The sequence below is a fragment of the Aotus nancymaae genome, unplaced genomic scaffold (assembly GCF_030222135.1).
Source record: "Aotus nancymaae isolate 86718 unplaced genomic scaffold, 86718_ANA_hifiasm-v0.15.2.pri h1tg000004l, whole genome shotgun sequence".
Classification (NCBI taxonomy): Eukaryota; Metazoa; Chordata; class Mammalia; order Primates; family Aotidae; genus Aotus; species Aotus nancymaae.
The window spans coordinates 49,628,404-49,651,632 of record NW_026988415.1 but is presented as its reverse complement, the minus strand read 5'-3'; the positions used below and the strand labels follow the sequence as shown (position 1 = coordinate 49,651,632).

The following is a 23,229-nucleotide window of genomic DNA, read 5'->3' as shown; positions in this document are numbered from 1 at the left end:
CACTTTGGGAGACTGAGGCGGGCAGATCTCAACATGATGAAACCCCATCTCTACTAGACTCCATTTCAAAAAAAAAAAGCATTCACATGAAGTTTTTTTTTTTTTTAATTTTAAAGAGAGAGGATCCATCTGTGTTGCCCAGGCTGGAAAACAGTGACAGAATCATGACTCACTGCATCCTCAACCTCCCAGGCTGAAGCAATCCTCCTACCTCAGCCTCTTCAGTAGCTGGGAATAGGCGCAACCACCACACCCAACTTATTTATTTATTTAAGGCAGGGTCTCGGTCACCTAGGCAGGAATACAGTGATGCCATCATAACTTATTGCAGCCTCAAGTTTCTGGGCTCAAGCGATCCTCCTACCTCTTTTTTTTTTTGGAGGGGGGCGGGTAGAGACAAAGTCTATGTTGCTCAGGCTGGTCTCGAACTCCTGGGCTCACGTGATCCTCCTGCCTCAGCCTCCCAAAGACCTGGGATTACAGGTGTGAGTCACCATGCCCAGCCTAGCTTTTATTTATTTTTTTTGAAAGGGACTTTTGCTCTTGTTGCCCAGGCTGGAGTACAGTGGTGGGATCTTGGCTCACTGCAACCTCCGCCTCCCAGATTCAAGCTATTCTCCTGCCTCAGCTCCCTGAGTAACTGGGATTACAGGCATGTGCCACCATGCCCAGCTTATTTTTTTGTAGTTTTAGTAGAGACAGGGTTTCTCCATGTTGGTCTGGCTGGTCTCGAACTCTTGACCTCAGGTGATCCTCCTGCCTCAGCCTCTCAAAGTGCTGGAATTACAGGTGTGAGTCAGCTTGCCTGGCTATTCTTGTATTTTTTGTAGAGATGGAGTTTTGCCATATTGTCCAGGCTGGTCTTTCTTTTTTTTATTTTTTTATTTATTTTATTTTTTTAAGATGGGGTTTCACCATGTTGGCCAGGCTGGTCTTGAACTCCGGACCTCAGGTGATCCACCCACCTCGGCCTCCCAAAGTGCTAGGATTACAGGCGTGAGCCATCGCTCCCGGCCTACCAGGCTGGTCTTGAGCTCCTGAGTTTAAGCAATCCATCCACCTTGTCCTCCCCAAGTGCTGGGATTACAGGTGTGAGCCCCCATGCAGAACCTACTTGAGGATCTTAATACCTGTGCCCTGGATCAGATAGTCCTTCCTACATGTGTCATTTCTAAAAGTTCTTCAGCTTAAAGTACTCGATATGCCAAGGCACCATATTTTTGGGTAATGTGTGCTGAACTTCATCATGCCTGTGTAACCTAAATAACCTGAGTAACTGGTCAATGTTTCATCTTCACTTTTTTTTTTTTAGATGAAGTTTCATTCTTATTGCCCAGAGTGCAGTGGCAGGATCTTTGCTCACTGCAGCCTCCACCTCCTGGGTTTGAAGGATTCTCATGCCTTAGCCTCCAGAGTAGCTGGTATTATAGGCGCTGACTACCAGGCCCCGCTAGTTGTTTTTTTTGTTGTTGTTTTATTTTTTTTTCAAGTAGAGATGGGGTTTCACCATATTGACCAGGCTGATCTTGAACTCCTGACCTTAGGTGACCCACCTCGGCCTCCCAAAGTGCTGAGATTACAGGCATGGAAGCCACAGCATCCCACCTGTCTTCACTTTTTCAATCAACCAAGTGGGGAAAGAGAAATCTTTTGAATAATTAGGGAGAATACACCAGAGAAACGTAAGCGAAAAAATTCAATTTTAAAATCCGAGAGAGAATTACTTCTTCCATAGCAAACTCATCCTTTAAATAAAGCAAGCAGTGATTGGTGAACCATTAGCAAATTTTTGGCAAAACTCTCTTCTGCAATAAAGAATAATTTCCAAGCTTGTCAGATCTAAACAAATGGAACTAAATTGGACAGAGCTATTTAAACTGACAGATTAATAGAAAAAAATAGTCTTTAGTGTTGGTGTTTGATTTTTAGCCTCTTGAACTTCCATGTATATTTAAGGTGATTTCTCCTCATTGAGTTATAAAGATGTGCCCGTCAACATGATGAATTTGTATCCGAACAGTTTGGCTGAAATTTGCCAAGGGGTTGATTTTGCCAGTCTCTTGAATTTTTCATTGTAATGCTGATATGTCTCTGTATAAGACTAACTTTGCTTAAAAAAAAAAAAAAAAGAAAGACTTGTAGTATTTTTATATTTGTGTTTCATGGTCCTTTAATGAAAATAACAGTATTTCAGAAGCCTGGGTTTAAAAACCAATGCTACAGGCCATCTATCAAATTATAACACTTAATTCATCTTTGTAGCTAGAATCCTGCCAAATGCTGTTGATATTGATAGAAGTGTCTTCATAACTAATTGGCAGTTATGCAGCAATACAGTATCTATAAAATAGTTGCAAGTTACAAAATATATGTATCAGGTAAAAAGAAGATCTCCTGACAGGTCTGAAAAGTGCGCATGTATTTAGAAGCAGATTGAATATAATACTTAAAATTATTAGTTGTCAGTGAGAGATAAAGGAAGGTGCAGAGAATGTTAGGGGTGATTAAAGCAACTAATGATAGTGTTTGAGGGCAGGCTGAATCTTTGTGGGTATGTACGTGCATTTATGTTTGCTGGCGTTTGCTCTAAGTGATCTTTCTGTATCAACAGTTATTTTTCACATTTCTCTGAAAAGGACTAGAGATGGGAACTTTTACCATAGATATTGGTAAAATCTATGGTTTATAAAAATCAGGATATTTCAACAAAAGAAAAATATTTGATCCTTTTATATAATTTAATCTTAAATCATTTATAGAGCTAAGAACATGAATTAATAACATCTCTTTGAACCTTAGTTTTTCTTTAATCTTCAAATTAGATTATAAAGAATGAAATATTAGCAATTCCATCAATAAATTTAAATAGAAATGTATTCATTTGAAATAATGGCTGAGTAAAATGGTGACATTCCCATATTAAACATGATGATTTGGTGTATTATATTACACATTTTCATTTATTTCATGGAGAGTAGAATTTTTATGAGCAGTAATTCAGAAAAATGTGAGTTGACTTCATGGAACTGTTTCCCACGTTTAACAAAAAAAAGATTTTTACTGCTAATGTCTCCTTTTAGTTGTTTTGTGGAACACCTGGTAAAATATTCTAAATCCTTTGCACATTGTTCTTTAGTTTCAGCTCAAATTCTCAAGAGCAATCTTGCATCAATGGAACAACAAATTGTTCTTCTGGAACGTGACATCAAGAAATTCCCCCAAGCAGAAAGTCAACACGATAAGTTTGTGGAAAAGATGACCATATCCTTTATTTATTTAAGCATTTTGTCTAGTTATTAATCTCCGTATCTGTCTGTTTACTAACTGTGTGGTTAGTTCTACTAGTCTTTTCACACCATCAAGATGGATTTGTGTATATGCTGTTTTTCTATTAGTAGCATACATTTTGTTTCATGGTGTTTTCAACCAGTAGGCAAGGAAACAATTAGATTTTTTTAAAATGCTATTTCTCAAAGAAGAATTCCGTTTGAAAGCCCACAGGATATGCAAGGTAAGTCTTAAGAGGCTTGATGAGACCTAAACAGAAACAAAACAGAATGTTCTTATGTAACCAAATGTGTAAAGGAAATAATCAACAGAAGATTGTTTTGGTTTTTTTTGTCTGAGATTTTGTGTGTGTGTACATAGATTTTCTGAGGGCATGTGTACATTTTCAAGGACAATAAGAGGATAACTAACATCACTAGGCTGAAAGGATTGTGAAGGATAAATGGATACATGGATGGATGGATAGATGAACTGATCAGTAGATGATATATTTAAATAAATTATAGTAGATGTCTATATAACATTAAGCATTTCTTGCTAAACATTTTTGATACTTCTAGTTTATAGCAGTATATTCATATACATCATAAAAGTATATAAAAGGAGAACTTGAGAAATAGCATTTAGCTTGAATTGTTTAATGTTAAATCTGGTGTCTAAAGATAAACTACATTAGAGCTGATTTTTTATAATTTTCTATTTTAGTTTTCAGAAGTTAAAGCCATATTCTCCTCTGGGTTTAAATAAATATCTTGAACTGCAGATTGATTCACCATTTTATATCTCTAGAGGGAATAAATACTGTAAATTCTTTATCTGATAATAAGTAAATTCCTTCAACAACTATTTGGCAGTCACCTTGTTTCAAGGTTAAATCTGTTGCCTTTTTCTTCTCTGATATGCTTTCTTTTCTGCCCAACTTGGAAATTACAGTGCTGAACTCAAATTACTTAAGAATGGCAATTTAGATTTATGTAAAAAAAAAAATTTAACCCTCAGTGTTTTAGTTCATTAATTAATGCTGTGTTTTGTATGGTCCTTTAGTGATTCTGAGTACCTTCATGAATACAAATATTGGCAACATAAGTTCGTGAGTGATTGGAGGCAGGGAATCCACAAAAATAACCTTGGGTTGCATTACTGGCCACACTGGGATACTTAATGTGAAGGTTTCACTTTACTGCTGATTACATTTTTAAAAAAATATGTTATATTGTTCTGTTCCTGGAGACACCACCTTTTTTTTCACCTTTCGATTTTGGTTCTTGCCTCATATATTTGAATTTGATTCCTGATCCCCTTTTTTTTTGAACATTTTATTCTACAGTTGGCTTATAGCCACACAACAGCTTGCAACATTGCGTCTTTGTTGCTCATTTAGAAAAAGAAAAGTAATTTCAAACCCTCATGAACTTGGCCTGGACTCCTTATTTTATTTCTCTCTTTATGCAGGTAATTAAGCACTTTAAAATGAAAATCCAGAGCCTTCTGTATCTGTATTTTACAGATGAATGGTTATTCTGTTATTCTTTATTTAAGTGGCACTAAAGTGTGACTATTTGTCCACAAGGGGATTGAAAACTGTATTAAAATGTATGGGGCTGTTACTTTGCATATCATATTTTTTAAAGAAACAAAATAAAATACACAGCAATTTATTTCAGAGAAAAAAATTAGAATATTGAGTTGAGTTGGTTAAAAACTATGAATTAATGGATTATAATGATAAAACTGTGGCTCAAAATATTCTTCCTTTGAAAGACTTCTTGGTCACCCATTGAGAGTTCCTGTCTTCTAGAAAGAGATAAACAAAATGCATAATCAGTATATGTATATATATGAGTTCTGATGCCTACCTAACATATAAATATTTTTTACCCTTCTGGCAATTCTAAAAGAGATGGATATTTTATTGTGGGATACTTGATCCTGTTTTAAAAATAGAACCATGATTCCATTTCTAATATAGGATCCTTTGTACTAGATGATCTTTCCAATGTTTCTATCCAGTGCCAATAAATTATTTTGCTTCAAGTCACTGGCCCTTTAAATTGAATACTTAGGGGCACAAGTATGAGAGTAGTTACCATGGAAAGTAACTTTAGCTACTTAAACAGTAATCTCTCTTTGAGGACTGAGTTCACAAGCTGAAAAGCACTCAAATGCCTCTGGACTTCAGAACAGCAACAGTGCTATAGTTAGCAGCAATGGCATGATGGCCTCAGAGCAACTGAATATGCAGGGTGAATCTTCAAATCTCCAAGACAGGCTATGTCGTGGAGCACCCTACATTTACCCTTACTCTTTCCCAATTTTGATTGAACACTTACAATATACTAGACGTTGCCAGGCATGAAAATTGAACGGTACACAAGATGATAGAAAACTTGACCTCAGGCTGCTGACAGTCTGGCATTTACATGTTCTCTGTCTTGCTGTCCCCGTGGCAGAGATTATGTATGGTTTGTTAATTATGCCCACCACAATGCTTACCACCTAGCCCAGTGTAGGCAGTCAGTAAATGTGTGTTGAATCACACAGTATTATAGCTAGAGACATGAAGATTATCTAGTCCAAGCCCCTACGTTTACTTAGTACTTCAAAACAATATTGTCAAACAGTGGTAGGCTGTGCTTACAGTTATAAAAATTTTCTTCATATAAATCTCACAGATGTGAGTAACATTGAATCACCTTTATAGAGCATGCTATAAAGGATAATCAGTTTTAGGAAAGAGGATCCACAGCTTTTAAAGTAAATGTCAGAAAAAATAGACCAAAAAAGAAAAAAGAAAACCTCCCTTTTGAATGGAGTTTCCAAGGGGACAATGGCTTTAGAAGAAACTCATCACCTCTTCCTTTCTCTACCCAAAATTGGTTGCTTGTTCTGACTCAGAAAAAGTTAGATGGGGCCGGGCGCAGTGGTTCACTCCTGTAATCCCAGCACTTTGGGAGGCTGAGGCGGGTGGATCACGAGGTCAAGAGATGGAGACCATCCTGGCCAACATGGTGAAACCCCATCTCTACTAAAAATACAAAAATTAGTTGGGCGTGGTGGCGTTTGCCTGTAGTCCCGGCTACTCGGGAGGCTGAGGCAGGATAATTGCTTGAACCTGGGAGGCGGAGGTTGCAGTGAGCCGAGATCGCACCACTGCACTCCAGCCTGACGCCTGGCGATAGAGCGAGACTCTGTCTCAAAAAAAAAAAAAAGAAAAAGAAAAAGAAAAAGTTAGATGATATAGGAGAGAAAATCTTTCTTGACCCATTCCAAGGTTCATGACTGACATCCTATAGTATAATATTAACAAGAGAAAAAGCATACAAATTTATTTAATATGAGTTTTATGTGACACAGCAACCTCCATAAATGAAGACCCAAAGAAGCAAGGGAAAACCGTGTATTCTTATGGGCAGTTGTGCAGAAGTATAACTGGTGGACAAAAGGATGTGATCTAACGGTAATAAGCTGGCGGGGCGGGGGGAACTCATCAAGGCTGGTTCAGATTATTTTCTGTATCTCTGTATGACATTCTTCCCCCAGGTATGGGGAAAAGACACCTGCCATATGAAGGTCTTTTTTGGGGGGAGGGGGAGACGGAGTCTCACTTCCACCCAGGCTAGAGTACTGTGGTGCGATCTCAGCTCACTGCAACCTCCGCCTCCCGGGTTCAAGCGATTCTCCTGAGTCAGCCTCCCGAGTAGCTGGGATTACAGGCATGCACCACCACACCCAGCTAATTTTGCATTTTTAGTAGAGACAGGGTTTCACTATGTTGGCCAGGCTGATCTCGAACTCCTGACCTCAGGTGATCCGCCCACCTCAGCCTCCCACAGTGTGGGGATTACAGGCGTGAGCCACCATGTCTGGCTCATGTGAAGGTCTTTAGTGGAGAAGGGAAGAGCTAAGAAAGTGATCTAACTAGGTTTTATGGCTTGTTTCATATGAGAGGAATTCTAGTTTCTATGACTTGCTTCAGGAGACAAAGGAAGGTAGAAGGAGAAGAGAGGGATAAGTTCAGAGACACCTTCTTGCTCCTGTGGCCCTCCCAGTGTTCTTCAGCTCAAAGTATTCAACATGTCAAGGTAGCATACTTCCAGGTCTTGTGTTCTGAACCCCAATACTTTATTTTTTTTTAAGTCAAAGCATCGTTTTTACTTATGAATCCTTGCTTTTTCTCACAGGAAAGAAACCCATTATTAAAAGAGGGCTTCTTAGACTTTTAAATATGTGTTGCGGTCCATCCTTAACTTCTTAAACTATCTTAAAAAGCACATCAGCCACAATGCTGGCCTTACTGCTTATATCCAGTTGACAAATTCCTTACCACATTTACTTGCAGAGATTTTATCAATGGCAGGGCTGTCTGTTGCCCAAAATCAGCTTAGCTTTTTGATTGACTGCTGGCTAAATCATTTCCCCAACCTGAGGACAGAGAGTGACTGAGCAGCAGGGGCACCATTAACACATTGACAAGAAGAGCTGACAGAATGTTAATGACATTAACACCCTGTCAACTAACTATCAACACCTGGGATTTCCTCCTAGTATGAGGGAAGTCATTGAAGTGGTTACAAATCAAGTTACTGAGGAAGCACATTATCCTTTCCAGATAATTCAAAACAGATTTGGAGTCTTCAATGTCCTGCCATTATGTTAATTGTATTCCACTTTTTTATTAAGAGAATAATTTTTAAGTAGATGAAAAAACTCACAGAATTATTATTCAACCACCAGTAACATTGATCACCTTTGAGAACATGCCGGTAACAGGTTTTAGGGAGATGATAATCCACACTTTGTAAAGCAAATGTTATATAAAATTGACAAAACAAAAATAAAAGTTAAAACGACCCTCAGGAGCAAAGCAGTTTTTTGTTTTGTATTGTTTTGTTTTTAATGAATGTAGTAATTCCAGTCATTTTCTGGCGCCTAGAGAAAAATTGAGAACTTCAGGCTAGACTGGAGGGGAAGTTCCTCACCTCTGACTCTCTCCTTACCCTCAATTGCCTACTTGTCTCAAATGCAGAAAAATAGGAAGTTCAAAGCAAACGTTTTTTATGAGACTGTTCAGGGAGAGAAGGGTACAGGATTTAAAAAAGGGCATGGTCAGTAATATAGATAATGTATGCATTGAAAAGCAAATTGTTTTAGAAAACCACAAGGGGGGCCAGGTGCAGTGGCTCATGCCTGTAATCCCAGCACTTTGGGAGGCTGAGGCAGGTGGATCACCTGAGGTCAGGAGTTCGAGACCAGCCTGACAAACATGGTGAAACCCCGTCTCTACTAAAAATAAAAATTAGCCTGGCATTGTGGCACAGCTATTCGGGAAGCTGAGGCAGGAGAATCACTTGAACCTGGGAGGCGGAGGTTGTAGTGAGCTGAGATCGCGCCACTGCACTCCAGCCTGGGCAAAAAGAGCAAAACTCCATCTTAAAAAAAAGAAAGGAGGGGGAGAATATTGCTTTTTAAAAAAAGATCGTTAGCATTCTTTGAAATATACTCTCTTGACAATGGTATTGGTCAATGGAATTTTTAGTTCAACTGAATTGAAATAGAAGTTGTAATCATTTATAATAATAATAAACTAGTAATAATAGCAACTGTTATGAAGGAAAATCAGAGCTAGACGGAAGTTAAAGTGGTAAAGGCAAATTTTTTTTTTTGAGACGGAGTTTCGCTCTTGATACCCAGGCTGGAGCGCAATGGCGCGATCTCGGCTCACCGCAACCTCCGCCTCCTGGGTTCAGGCAATTCTTCTGCCTCATCCTCCTGAGTAGCTGGGATTACAGGCACGCGCCACCGTGCCCAGCTAATTTTTTTGTATTAGTAGAGACGGGGTTTCACCATGTTGACCAGGATGGTCTCGATCTCTTGACCTCATGATCCACCCGCCTCGGCCTCCCAAAGTGCTGGGATTACAGGCTTGAGCCACCGCGCCCGGCCGGTAAAGGCAAATTTTATTAAGAAACTATTGCAATAGGAGAGAGACCTTAGGAGGCTGCGTTCTGATAGAACAAAGGCAGATGGGATTTATAGCCCAGAAGCGGGGTGGGAGTCAGGGGATGGAACATTACTAGAAGATTATCAAAGATAAGGGGATTCCCCCTAAACCAACTTGATAGGATTCTTGCCGAAGGCAGGAAAGGGTAGTAAGATACGAAGGGTGGAGGATGAGGAATTTGACCATATATGAAGGGTGGAGGATTTTTGCTAAACTGACCCAGTACGATTGTTGCTAAAACTGGACTATCAGGCCCAAGGAATGAGACCTACTCAAAAATGAGCCTAAGAATGAGACGTAGTCAAAAAGAGGACTCAAAGGAACCTGACTAAGATTTGGTTCAAGAGAGAGTCTTTGTCACTGTTTAGTGAATGTCATATGCCAGCCATTATGCTAGGAATAGCTCTATCTATATATCTGTCTATATATTTTCCTCAGTGACCTCCAAACAAGTATTATGAGGTAGGTACTATTACTAACCTTATTTTAAATGTGAGAAAATGAAGGATATGGAGGTTCAGCCATGTGCATGAGATCACACAGGAAATATGTGTGGTTCGTGAGGATCAGAATTCCAGTTTTGGTCTTTGCGACGTTAAACCTTGTGCTTCTAACCATGGTATTGTGCTGCCTCCTACATGTTTGAAAATCTGAGATAAGATATACATTTGTTCCCCGTGAAACTGTTTTTTTGCTTCCTTTTCAATCTCTCGCACATGGGAAAAAAATGTTCTTTTTGAAAGGACTGTAAACTAATTTAAAAATTAGCTGCTCGCTTGTACCATCTCCTCCAGAAAGCCTTCCCTAATCATAGCAATCAAAAGTAATTTCCCTGTTCCCTGCATTTTCATAACATTTTAATACTTTGATTATTGTACTTGCTGGTTTGCCTGTACTCTGTTTTTGTATATATCTGTTTTGCATACTGGTGTATGTACTCTTTTCAGATACAGATTCTGATTCATATTTTGAGTACTTTACAACAAGCCTATTACAATGCTTTGTAGAAAGTCAAGTGCTTAATAAATATTTATTTAAATAGGTTAGAGTTTATTATATAATAATTAATATTAAACTTAACGTTATGGCCAGTAAACAGAACATTAGCTTGTTATTCTGGCGTAGTCTCAGTTTAACAGAAGAAAGGAATCTAGCATGTTTCAAATGTTATTCCTTTATCGTGTCTTCTTGATTTAAAATGCAGCTATTGAAAATTATGTCTTAACAAACTCTAAGATAGAAATCGTATTCTAAGACCCTGTCTGAATGGAGCATATTTTTTAAGGATCTGTTAGCACAAAAATGTTCTCTTTGAAGAGTTTTCCTTGCTTGAAATTCAGCTTGAAATTACATTAGACTATGAGCTACATTTTTCAAACTTTGTTCAGGGAATTGATAGACATTTGGTGCATGATGCTAATGGTGAGAAGAGAATATATTGCTCAGTTAAAGGATGCATAAACCCTTTCAGGCCACAAGAGACTCATCTGGGAAATCATCTTTTTCAGAACATAAAATGGAACTTAATTTGTCTGAAAGAGTTAATGTACCCTCAACCTGACAAATTCTAATCGCTTTTACCAGAAGCTACGTTTTAAGATATGTAAAAATCTTTCTATAGGATTTATTTATATTGAGTAGAAATAATACAAAAAAGAAGCTTGAAAGAATAAATTACCCAATATGAATACTTTTTTGTATGTGCATACACATACAGAACATGTAGCATATGTACATGTCTGTTCATTGATATAAAGCCATTTTGGTATTTATAAGATTATAAATTGGACATCATACCAATGAATCTGTGAATTTGTTTTCTTTGCTTTGATTTAAAATTTGGTAAAACTTTTCAATTATGAAGGCCACATGTGGTTTGCTAAGCATACATAGTTTTTTTTTTTTTTTGAGACGGAGTTTCGCTCTTGTTACCCAGCCTGGAGTGCAATAGCGCGATCTCGGCTCACCGCAACCTCCGCCTCCTGGGTTCAGGCAATTCTCCTGCTTCAGCCTCCTGAGTAGCTGGGATTACAGGCACGCACCACCATGCCCAGCTAATTTTTTGTATTTTTAGTAGAGACGGGGTTTCACCATGTTGACCAGGATGGTCTCGATCTCTTGACCTCGTGATCCACCCGCCTCGGCCTCCCAAAGTTCTGGGATTACAGGCCTGAGCCACCGTGCCTGGCCAAGCATACATAGTTTACAGGTAATAACAGTGATGTTAGCATAATTCTTCAAGTAATATACTCTTGTGCAAAATCTCAATCATGTACTGTTTTCATAATGAAGAAAAATGTATCAGTATCTTTTTCCAAACTAGAATAAAGAAGTCTGTTTACTTATTCCTAGTTAGGATGTGTTTAACATATAGCTTATGAAAAGTATGGCAAGTAAACTTGCCTTTTCATTGAATATTCCCTGTTCTTTTCTTCTGTTTTGTTTTTGTTTTGAGATGGAGTCTCACTGTGTCACCCAGGCTGGAATGCAGTGGCATGATCTCGGCTCACTGCAACCCTCTACCTTCTGGTTTCAAGCGATTCTCCTGCCTTAGCCTCCCAAGTAGCTGGAACTACAGGCACTCACCACCATGCCTGGCTAATTTTTGTATTTTTAGTAGAGACAAGGTTTCACTATATTATCCAGGCTGGTCTCGAACTCCTGACCTTGTGATCTGCCCACCTCGGCCTCCCAAAGTGCTGGGATTACAAGTGTGAGCCACTGCACCCTGCCTTTCTTCTAGATAAGTGATTCACCAATGGTAAGAATGGAAAAATCAATGAAAAATTTTAAAAGGCATTATAGGCAAGTTTTACAAACATCATCAGTAAGGAGAATAGGACCTAGTTACAAACTGATGTTGTCTGAGGAAACAAAGGGCATGAGTTTCTGAGCTGACAGTGGTTTTGAGAGGTAACGGTAACGACCCTCTTTACCTTATCAAAAGCAAATATCTAGTAAGTAGCTTTTCATATCTGCTAAGGCATTATCAAATTTGTACACAGCAACTCCGTTCAATTACTGATCTTTGGATGCCTTTATCACAGCCCTGACTCAGAACCTAGATATAAAAGTACTTTCAAAGTTTAATGTTCTTTCAGATGCCAAGTCTTTTGCTTAATCCTTGTGAATGAAAAGATATTTGGACTTGGTATCCATAGAGTTAAGCTCTAGCATTGATATTTGTGATCTTAGGAAAGACTGTTTACCCAGTCGTAAAATTGAAAAAAACAGGGCCAGGTACAGTGGTTCATGCCTTTAAATCCCAGCACTTTGGGAGGCCGAGGCGAGTGGATCATGAGGTCAGGCGTTCAAGACCAGCCTAACCAAGATGGTGAAACTCCGTCTCTATTAAAAATGTAAAAAAATTAGCTGGGTGTGGTGGCGGCTGCCTGTAATCCCAGCTATTTGGGAGGCTGAGGCAGAGAATTGTTTGAACCCAAGAGGCGGAAGTTGCAGTGAGCCGAGATCACGCCACTGAACTCCAGCTGGTGCGACAGAGCAAGACTCTGTCTCAAAAAATAATAATAATAATAATACTTGGCTTGTCTACATCACATAAGTTGTTATTAAGATTAGGCATAATCGTAACTTTTAGCATGCCTTGTATAATGGAAAATGATTTGTAAAATGAAATAACCATTTAAAGTTGTCATTTATGTATCATTCTGCCCTAAACCTCACAAACAGGAAATCATTCTATGCCCCAAGGAAAATGTTCTTTGTTAAAAACAAAACAAAAAATACATTTGTCTCCTTCTTTCCAACTTCATTTTATCTAACTTGAAAAAAAATTTTTAAGTTCTAGCCAAGTTTGCTTTTTGTATGTAAACCAATAAAGGGCACATTTTTCAAAATGTAGTGAATGCCTGTAGAGTAAGCAGGATGCTAACACCTCATTATTCAAGAAGTATCCTGATGTTCAGTGTTAAACTTTGATTCCTTACTTTTTTCACTTTGGTAGGAAAGAGGGAGATGGAGCAGTGGAGTTTGAAAATTCTTTCGTACTCTGTGAACGAAGACATTCTATATGCTATGACACCTGTAAAACAAGATTAGGGGGCGAGGCACAGTGGCTCATGCCTGTAATCCCAGCACTTTGGGAGGCCATGGTGAGTGGATCATCTGAGGTCAGGAGTTCGAGAACAGCCTGGCCAACATGGTGAAACCCCATCTCTACTAAAATACAAAACTTAGTCAGGCGTGGTGGCACGTACCTGTGGTCCCAGATACTTGGGAGCCTGAGACAGGAGAATCTCTTGAACCCAGGAGGCAGAGGTTGCAGTGAGCTGAGATCACGCCACTGCACTCCAGCCTGGGAGACAGAGCAAGACTCCACCTCAAAAAAAAATAATATGATTAAGGTATGTTTCCTGCTTTCAAGGAAGAATGTAGTCAGAGAAAACTGACAGAAAGAAGACAGCAATAAACTATACAATGTGATTTAATTGCTGAGTATAATACAGGCTAAAAATGCAGTAGGCATTTTCAATAATCCTTACCAACTTTCCAAAACCTTTTTGGGCAAAGGGACAGCATTCTGGCTTTGGCCACGTTTGGGAATGAACATTACAACTTTATTATTTTGTTGGAAATGTATTCTCAATCCAACCAAGAGACCCAAATGAAAAGTTAAATATGGAAATTCATTCCAAAGCCAAATGGGAACAACTTGTATATTATCCTTTATTTTAAATTAACTGTCTCTCTTAACATGGATAATTAAGTAAGAACTGTGTGTACCAACAATTTCTCTAGATTCACAAAGTTTATTTCCATGTTTGTACCAATCCAGCATATCTTAATTAAGCAGCTACTGCAGTTCCTAACACTATGCTAGGTGCCATGGAACTGAAGCGTAAAAATGAAGTACAAAGTGTTCTCTTGGCTCTAAAGGAGCTTAACTTTTAGTTAAGTGCATCCATATGAGAAATCCATGGCTAAAAGGATGATGTTTAATAAAATTGAATTATATGGTACTGTTATAAATGCATTAGGAGTTAACGCAGGGGACATTGTGGTTTGGGGCAGCTTCATGGAGGAGATGGCTTTCAACTCCTAATGAAATAATCTCACTGTGTGCAAGTTTACTATGTTGGTTTGGTGGTGATCATCTTTTCTACTCCCAGTGCCTGGCACTTAGTAGGGCTCAAATGTGTCTGGTGAATAAATGAATGCATGATTTGCCTTTTACAGACGTTTTATTTCAAGGTCATAGTTACAAAATATTTTGCTATGTTTTCTCATAGGTCATCCAAAATGTGATATTATTTTGCATTCCAAGAAATTGCCTAAATTATAAAAATCAAGGATTAGGTTAAAGAGGAATTCATAATTTAAGATCTGAAGTGAACAGTCAACATAGACATTATAGACTTTTGAAAGTTTACAAACAAGATTTTTTTTTTTTTTTTTTGAAACCGAGTTTCACTCTTGTTTCCCAGGCTGGAGTGCAATGGCACGATCTCGGCTCACCACAACCTCCACCTCCCGGGTTCAGGCTATTCTCCTGCCTCAGCCTCTCAAGTAGCTGGGATTACAGGCATGCGCCACCACGCTCGGCTAATTTTGTATTTTTAGTAGAGATGGCGTTGTTGCTCAGGCTGGTCTCAAACTCCCATCCTCAAGTGATCCACCCACCTCAGCCTCCCAAAGTGCTGGGATTACAAGCATGAGCCGCCACGCCTGGCCAGGATTTTTTTATTACTGTATTTTCTCAGTGATCCCCATATTATTGGGTTAAATAGCTTAAATTCTCAGAGTGTGTTAAAAATAATTAATTGTAATAGGCGTTGAGATGCCATGTGATGGCACGTATGAGTTAGGTCATCTAACATATCTGCCTAAACATTCGTGTATCAGAACATATGTGACACAGGGTTTGCCTTCTGCTCTTTATTATCCCTCCCTTTCCCTGCACATATATTTAGGCATTCTTTAATGCCAGAATTTGCCTTGTGTCCAAAACATTAAGACTGTGAGGTATGCAAAAATGATAAGACATGGACTTTTCATTTCAGAAACAAGTTAGAAAACAGAATCAACACCATACCCAAGTGATTATAAGACGACATGGATATGATAAATGCTGTATACGTGATGGGATTTTCATTCTATAAAATAATGAAACCTAGAATATAAATAGAGGTTTTCTGTCTGTGTTGAGTGTTCACGTACATTGTCTTAGAAGTTCGGAGCAGTGGAAGGAAGATTACTTACTGAAGATTTGGGGGAAAGAGACTCAGGGTCAATAAAGATAAAAAGTGTAGGCTGGGCATTATAGCTGACACCTGTAATCCCAGCACTTTGGGAGGGTGAGGTGGCCAAATCACCTGAGGTCAGGAGTTGAAGACCAACCTGGTCAACATGGTGAAACCCTGTCTCTACTAAAAATAAAAAAATAATCCAGGTTGGGGGTGGGCACGGTGTGCATGTGCCTGTAGTCCCAGCTACTCAAGAGGCTGAGGCAGAAGAATCACTTGAACCCAGGAGGCAGAGGTTGCAGTGAGCCAAGATCCTGCCACTGCACTCCAGCCTGTGTGACAGCATGACTCCGATCCTTCTCAAGAAAATAAAAAATGTCCTGAGAAAACATCAAATAGACCTCTGGCTGGAAGTAGTGAGAGCTGTTACTAAGAAAAAGAGTAAAAATCAAATTCTAAATAAGAATATCGGTCTAAGGAGTTTGAACAGTATTTGGTGGGTTATAAATTGCTGAAAGGCAAGAAACTTGTGTTCCCCTCTTCTGCCTGCTTCCAGCGACCAAATGGTATTTGCCTAAATTAGAGCGATACTTGCTACCTGCCAACTACTGATCCAAGTAAGTACTAAAGTCAGAATTGTCTCCAGTATTAGAAAGGTATGGGTGTGCACCCACACACATGTGTCTGATGGGGCAAATGGATACTTCTTTGTCCTTAATAATGCATTTAACTGTTCTGTAGTTTTGTAATACATATCTAACAACTTGGATTTATATGGTGTTTTACAGTTTGAAAAGCTCTTTCTTTGCCGGGCGCGGTGGCTCACGCCTGTAATCCCAGCACTTTGGGAGGCCGAGGCGGGTGGATCACAAGGTCAAGAGATCGAGACCATCCTGGTCAACATGGTGAAACCCCGTCTCTACTAAAAATACAAAAAATTAGCTGGGCATGGTGGCGCATGCCTGTAATCCCAGCTACTCAGGAGGCTGAGGCAGGAGAATTTCCTGAACCCAGGAGGCGGAGGTTGCGGTGAGCCGAGATCGCGCCATTGCACTCCAGACTGGGTAACAAGAGCAAAACTCCGTCTCAAAAAAAAAAAAAAAAGAAAGAAAAACTCTTTCATCTTCTCATGTCTAACCCTAAATGTTCTGTAGCAAAAAATTATTAAGACTTTTTTTTTTTTTTTTGACACAGAGTGTTGCCCGGGCTGGAGTGCAGTGACGTGATCTCAGCTCACTGCAATCTCTGCCTCCCAGGTTCAAGCAATTTTCCCTGCCTCAGCCCCCCCAGGTAGCTGGGATTATAGGTGCCCACCACCATTCCTGGTTATTTTTTGAATTTTTAGTAGAGACAGCGTTTCACCATGTTGGCCAGGCTGGTGTCAAACTCCTGACTTCAGGTGATCCGCCCACCTTGGCCTCCCAAAGTGCTGGGATTATAAGCGTTAGCCACCACACCCGGCCACATATTAAGTCTTGTACTTAGTTGATGTTGTTGACGATTCATCCATTTTACAAATATTGATTGATTGATTGCTCACTGTGTGCCAGGCACTATGTCAGGTACTGGGAACACAGTGGTGAACAAAAAAGATACAGTGCTTACTGTCAAGGAGATTTTAGATTGCTAAAAGAGATAGACATTAAACAACTACATAAGCAACCATGGCAGGTGATAAGGAAGAGATTTATAATGCCATGCCAGTCAGCAACCTACATACAAGGACTGCCCTCCAGAGAGAATAATACTTGAGCTGAGATCTGAAAGATGAATAAGAAATAATTCAGGGAAGAGGTGAAAAGGAATCTTTACCTCAGCCTGTTTATCTACAGGTGTTTCAAATGTTTGACAGTTTGGTACCTTGGCGATGATTTGGTTAGTTTCTTGTTTATCGCCTTACTGGATTTACAGTGCTAGTGGAGTTTTAACGTTGGAGAGTTAGAAATCTCTCAAATTGAGCCAAATCTTGGAGACATGTTATGATTCAAAAACCCTGTTAACTTTTCTCCCCCAAAAGTTGCTTTTTTTACTATTGGCTAGGGATCGAGGGTTGATACTTTTGAAAACCTATGTCAGATTCTGTGGAAAACCTAAAGCTCTATGAACCTTGTGGGAGCTGGAATTTTTGAGCTAAGAGGTTCGAATAGATTTAGGTATTTATCCAAAGCGAACTTTCAAACCACCAGAGATTTGCTCATTACTAGTTTACGTAGAGCTTAACTACAGTGGTTTCCTCTTTCAACATTTACTTTTTTTATTTAAACAGCTTAATCGAGAGCTATAAAAACACTGGATCAGTCTTTTCAAATAAAAATGAAATGCAGCTGCCGTTGGTTAGTGTTGTAGAAGAAACCCTTCTGCCTGTAGGCAGTTTTGGTGTTAAAATGATGGCTTTTTAAATACAAAAAGATCTAGTTTTTGATTGCAAGGTCATATCTTTGAATTATAAGTTTATAAAATCCTGGCAGTTCTTTTGATTTTCGTTACATGTGCACGTGTGTGTCTGTGTGCATGTGCGTGTGCATGTGAGTGAAATACCAAGAATCATAAGATTTACATTATTGGCATGATAATTAAGGGAAGAATTCCATGATTAACTCAATCACACTGCACAGGGGAAATTTTGTCAGTTTTTCTGCACATATTTTATATGTCATTGTTTATGTTTTATTTAAAATGCCAAGATGTGCTTAAATTAGTAATATTTACCCAAAACTCTGAACTTATGACTATCCATTTTTATCTTTTGTAAGTCATTGCTTTGCATGTAAATCTTAATGTTATCAGGAATAAGGTGTTTTGATACTCATGTCTTCTTTTTTTTCTTTAGTGCACTTTAGGTTCTGGGGTACATGTGCAAGTCATGCAGGATTGTTGCATAGGTACATACATGGCAATATGGTTTGCTGCCTCCATCCCCCCGTCACCCATATCTGGCATTTCTCCCCATGTTATCCCTCCCAACCTCCCCACCGCTGTCCCTCCCTTGCCCCCACCAGACCCCAGTGTATGATACTGCCCTCGCTGTGTCCCTGTGTTCTCATTGTTCAACAACTGCCTATGAGTGAGAACATGCAGTGTTTGACTTTCTGTTCTTGTGTCAGTTTGCTGAGAATGATGGTTTCCAGATTCATCCATGTCCCTACAAAGGACATGAACTCATTGTTTCTTATGGCTGCATGGTATTCCATGGTGTATATGTGCCACATTTTCCTTGTCCAATCTATCGCTGATGGGTATTTGGGTTGGTTCCAGGTCTTTGCTATTATAAACAGTGCTGCTACGAACACACGTGTGCATGTGTCCTTAGAATAGAATGATTTATAATCCTTTGGGTATATACCCAGTAATGGGATTGCTGGGTCAAATGGAATTTCTATTTCTAGATCCTTGAGGAAGCGCCACAGTCTTCCATAATGGGTGAACTAATTTACACTCCCACCAACGTGTAAAAGTGTTCCTATTTCTCCACATCCTCTCCAGCATCTGTTGTCTCCAGATTTTCTAATGATTGCCATTCTAACTGGTGTGAGGTGGTATCTCAATGTTGTTTTGATTTGCATTTCTCTAATGAGCAGTGATGATGAGCATTTTTTCATATGTTTGTTGGCTTCATATATGTCTTCTTTTGCAAAGTGTCTGTTCATATCCTTCTCCCACTTTTGGATGGGTTTGTTTGCTTTTTTGTTGTGAATCTGTTTTAGTTCTTTGTAGATTCTGGATATTAGCCCTTTGTCAGATGGGTAGATTGCAAAAATTTTTTTCCATTCTCTTGATTGCTGGTTCACTCTACTGATTGCTTCTTTTGCTGTACAGAAGCTCTGGAGTTTAATTAGATCCCATTTGTCTATTTAGGCTTTTGTTGCCAACGCTTTCGGTGTTTTAGTCATGAAGTCCTTACCTATCCCTATGTCCTGAATGGTTTTGCCTAGGTTTTCTTCTAGGGTTTTTATGGTGTTAGGTCTTATGTTTAAGTCTTTAATCCATCTGGAGTTAATTTTAGTGTAAGGTGTCAGGAAGGGGTCCAGTTTCTGCTTTCTGCTTATGGCTAGCCAGTTTTCCCAACACCACTTATTAAACAGGGAATCCTTTCCCCATTGCTTGTTTTTGTCAGGTTTGTCAAAGATCAGATGGTTGTAGATGTGTGGCGTTGCCTCCAAGGCCTCTGTTCTGTTCCATTGGTCTATATCTCTGTTTTGGTACCAGTACCATGCTGTTTTGATTAATGTAACTTTGTAGTATAGTTTGAAATCAGGTAGCATGATGCCTCCAGCTTTGTTCTTTTTGTTTAGGATTGTCTTGGCTATGTAGGCTCTCTTTTGGTTCTATATGAAGTTCGAAGTGGCTTTTTCCAGTTCTGTGAAGAAGGTCATTGGTAGCTTGATGGGGATAGAGTGAATCTATAAATTACTTTGGGCAGTATGGCCATTTTCATGATATTGATTCTTCCTAGCCACGAGCATGGAATGTTTCTCCAAGGTCTTCTCTGCATCTATTGAGATAATCATGTGGTTTTTGTCTTTGGTTCTGTTTATGTGGTGAATTACGTTTATAGACTTGTGTATGTTGAGCCAGCCTTACATCCCCGCAATGAAGCCTACTTGATCATGATGGATAAGCTTTTTGATGTGCTGTTGCAATTGGTTTGCCAGTATTTTATCGAAGATTTTTGCATCTATGTCCATCATGGATGTTGGCCTGAAGTTTTCTTTTTTTGTTGAGTCTCTTCTGGATTTTGGTATCAGGATGATGTTGGTCTCATAAAATGATTTGCGAAGGATTGTTTGGAATAGTTTCAGAAGGAATGGTACAAGCTTCTTTTTGTACGTCTGGTGGAATTCAGCTGTGAACCCGTCTGGACCTGGACTCTTTTTGGTTGGTAGGCTATTAATTGCTGCCTCAACTTCAGCCCTTGTTATTGGTCTTTTCAAGGTTTCAACTTCTTCCTGGATTAGGCTTGGGAGGGTGCAAGTGTCCAGGAATTTATCAATTTCTTCCAAGTTTATTGGTTTATGTGTATACAGTTATTTGTAGTAGTCTCTGATTGTAATTTGTATTTCTGTGGAGTGAGTGCTGATATCCCCTTTATCATTTTTTATTGCATCTATTTGATTCTTCTTCCTTTTCTTTTTTATTAGTCTGGCTAGCGGTCTATTTTGTTGACCTTTTCAAAAAACCAGCTCCTGGATTTATTGATTTTTTGAAGGATTTTTTGTGTCTCTATCTCCTTCAGTTCTGCTCTGATCTTAGTTATTTCTTGTCTTCTGCTAGCTTTTGAGGTTTTTTGATCTTGTTCCTCTTGCTCTTTCAATTTTGATGATAGGATGTCAATTTTAGATCTTTTCCTCGCTTCCCTGGTGGGCATTTATTGCTATAAATTTTCCTCTGGACACTGCTTTAAATGTGTCCCAGAGATTCTGGTACGTTGTATCTTCGTTCTCATTGGTTTCGAAGAACATCTTTGTTTCCACCTTCATTTCATTGTTTATCCAGGCGACATTCATGAGCTAGTTGTTCAGTTTCCATGAAGTTGTGCGGTTCTGAGGTAGTTTCTGAATTCTGAGTTCTGACTTGATGGCACTGTGGTCTGAGAGACTGTTTGTTATGATTTCCGTTCTTTTGCATTTGCTGAGGAGTGATTTACTTCTAATTATGTGGTCAATTTTACAGTAGGTGCCATGCAGTGCTGAGAGGAATGTATATTCTGTGGATTTGGGGTAGAGATTTCTGTAGATGTCTATTAGGTCCACTTGTTCCAGATCTGAATTCAAGTCCTGGATATCCTTGCTAATTTTCTGTCTCGTTGATCTGTCCAATATTGACAGTGGAGTGTTAAAGCCTCCCACTGCTATTGTGTGGGAGTCTAAGTCTCTTTGTAGACTTGCTTTATGAACCTGGGTGCTCCTGTATTGGGTGCGTATATATTTAGGATAGTTAGCTCTTTTTGATGCATTGATCCTTTTACCATTATGTAATACCCTTCTTTGTCTCTTTTGATCTTTGTTGGTTTAAAGTCTATTTTATCAGAGACTAGGATTGCAGCTCCTGCTTTTTTTTTTTTCTCTCCATTTGCTTGATAAATCTTCCTCCATCCCTTTATATTTAGCCTGTGTGTGTCCTTGCATGTGAGATGGGTTTCCTGAATACAGCACACCAATGGGTTTTGACTGTTTATCCAATTTGCCTGCTTATGTCTTTTGATTGGGGCATTCAGTCCATTTACATTTAGGGTTAATATTGTTATGTGTGAATTTGATCCTGCCATTTTAATGCTAGCTGGTTGTTTTGCCCGTTAGTTGACACATTTTCTTCATTGTGTCAATGGTCTTTACCATTTGGTATGTTTTTGGAGTGGCTGGTACTAGTTGTTCCTTTCCTTGTTTAGTGCTTCTTTCAGGAACTGTTGTAAGGCAGGCCTGGTGGTGATGAAATCTCTCAGCAATTGCTTGTCCATAAAGGATTTTCTTTCTCCATTGCTTATGAAGCTTAGTTTGGCTGGATATGAAATTCTAGGTTGAAAGTTCTTTTCTTTAAGGATGTTGAATATTGGCCCCCACTCTCTTCTGGCTTGTAGGGTTTCTGCAGAGAGATTTGCTGTGAGTCTGATGGGCTTCCCTTTGTGGGTATCCTGACCTTTCTCTCTGGCTGCCCTTAGCATTTTTTCCTTCATTTCAACACTGGTGAATCTGATGATTATGTGCCTTGGGGTTGCTCTTGTTGAGGAATATCTTTGTGGTGTTCACTGTATTTCCTGGACTTGAATGGTGGCCTGCCTTGCTAGGTTGGGTAAGTTCTCCTGGATAGTATTCTGAAGAGTGTTTTCCAGCTTGGATTCATTCTCTCTGTCACATTCAGGTACACCTGTCAAACGTAGATTAGGTCTTTTCACATAATCCCATATTTTCTGGAGGATTTGTTCATTTCTTTTCACTATTTTTTCTCTATTCTTGCCTTCTCATTTTATTTCATTGAGTTGATCTTCAATCTCTGATATCTTTTCTTCTGCTTGGTCGATTCGGCTATTGAAACTTGTGTATGCTTTGCAAAGTTCTCGTGCTGTGTTTTTCAGCTCCATCAAGTTGTTTATATTCTTCTCTAAGCTGTTTATCCTAGATAGCATGTCATCTAACCTTTTTTATAGGTTCTTAGTTTCTTTGCATTGGGTTAGAACATGTTCTTTTAGCTCTGAGTAGTTTGTTATTACCCACCTTCTGAAGCCTGTTTCTGTCAATTCATCCGATTCATTCTCCATCCATCTTTGATCCCTAGCTGGTGAGGGGTTGTGATCCCTTGGAGGAGGAAAGGCGTTCTGGTTTTTGGTATTTCCCTCATTTTTGCGCTGGTTTCTTCCCATCTTAGTGATTTTATCTACCTGTGGTCCTTGTAGTTGGTGACTTTCAGATGGGGTCTCTGAGTGGATTTCCTTTTTGTTGATGTTGAAGCCATTTCTTTGTGCTTCTTAGTTTTCCTTCCAACAGTCAGGCTCTTCTGCTGCAGGACCACTGGAGGTCCACTCCAGACCCTGCTCACCTGGGGATCGCCCACAGGGGCTGCAGAACAGCAAGGGTTGCCACAGGTTTCTTCCTCTACTATCCTCGTCCCAGAAGGGTGCTCATGAGATGTTGGCCTGAGCTCCCCTTTATGAGGTGTCTCTTTGGGTATCCAGGGGTCGGGGAGCTGCTTGAGGAGACAGTCTGTCCCTTATAGGAGTTCAAGTGCTGTGCTGGGAACTCCGCT

At 39.3% G+C, this 23,229-nt stretch overlaps 1 protein-coding gene across 5 annotated transcripts in view; it reads left to right on the top strand.

Annotated features, from left to right (window-relative positions):
- DIAPH2 (diaphanous related formin 2) overlaps nt 1-23,229 on the top strand; it is a 906,017-nt gene that overhangs the window by 567,515 nt on the left and 315,273 nt on the right. For all 5 annotated transcript variants that reach the window (XM_064362655.1, XM_064362651.1, XM_064362641.1 and 2 more), the window contains one exon: nt 3,137-3,262. In XM_064362655.1, the coding sequence (XP_064218725.1) occupies nt 3,137-3,262 (126 nt within the window). The remainder of the gene's footprint in view (nt 1-3,136; nt 3,263-23,229) is intronic.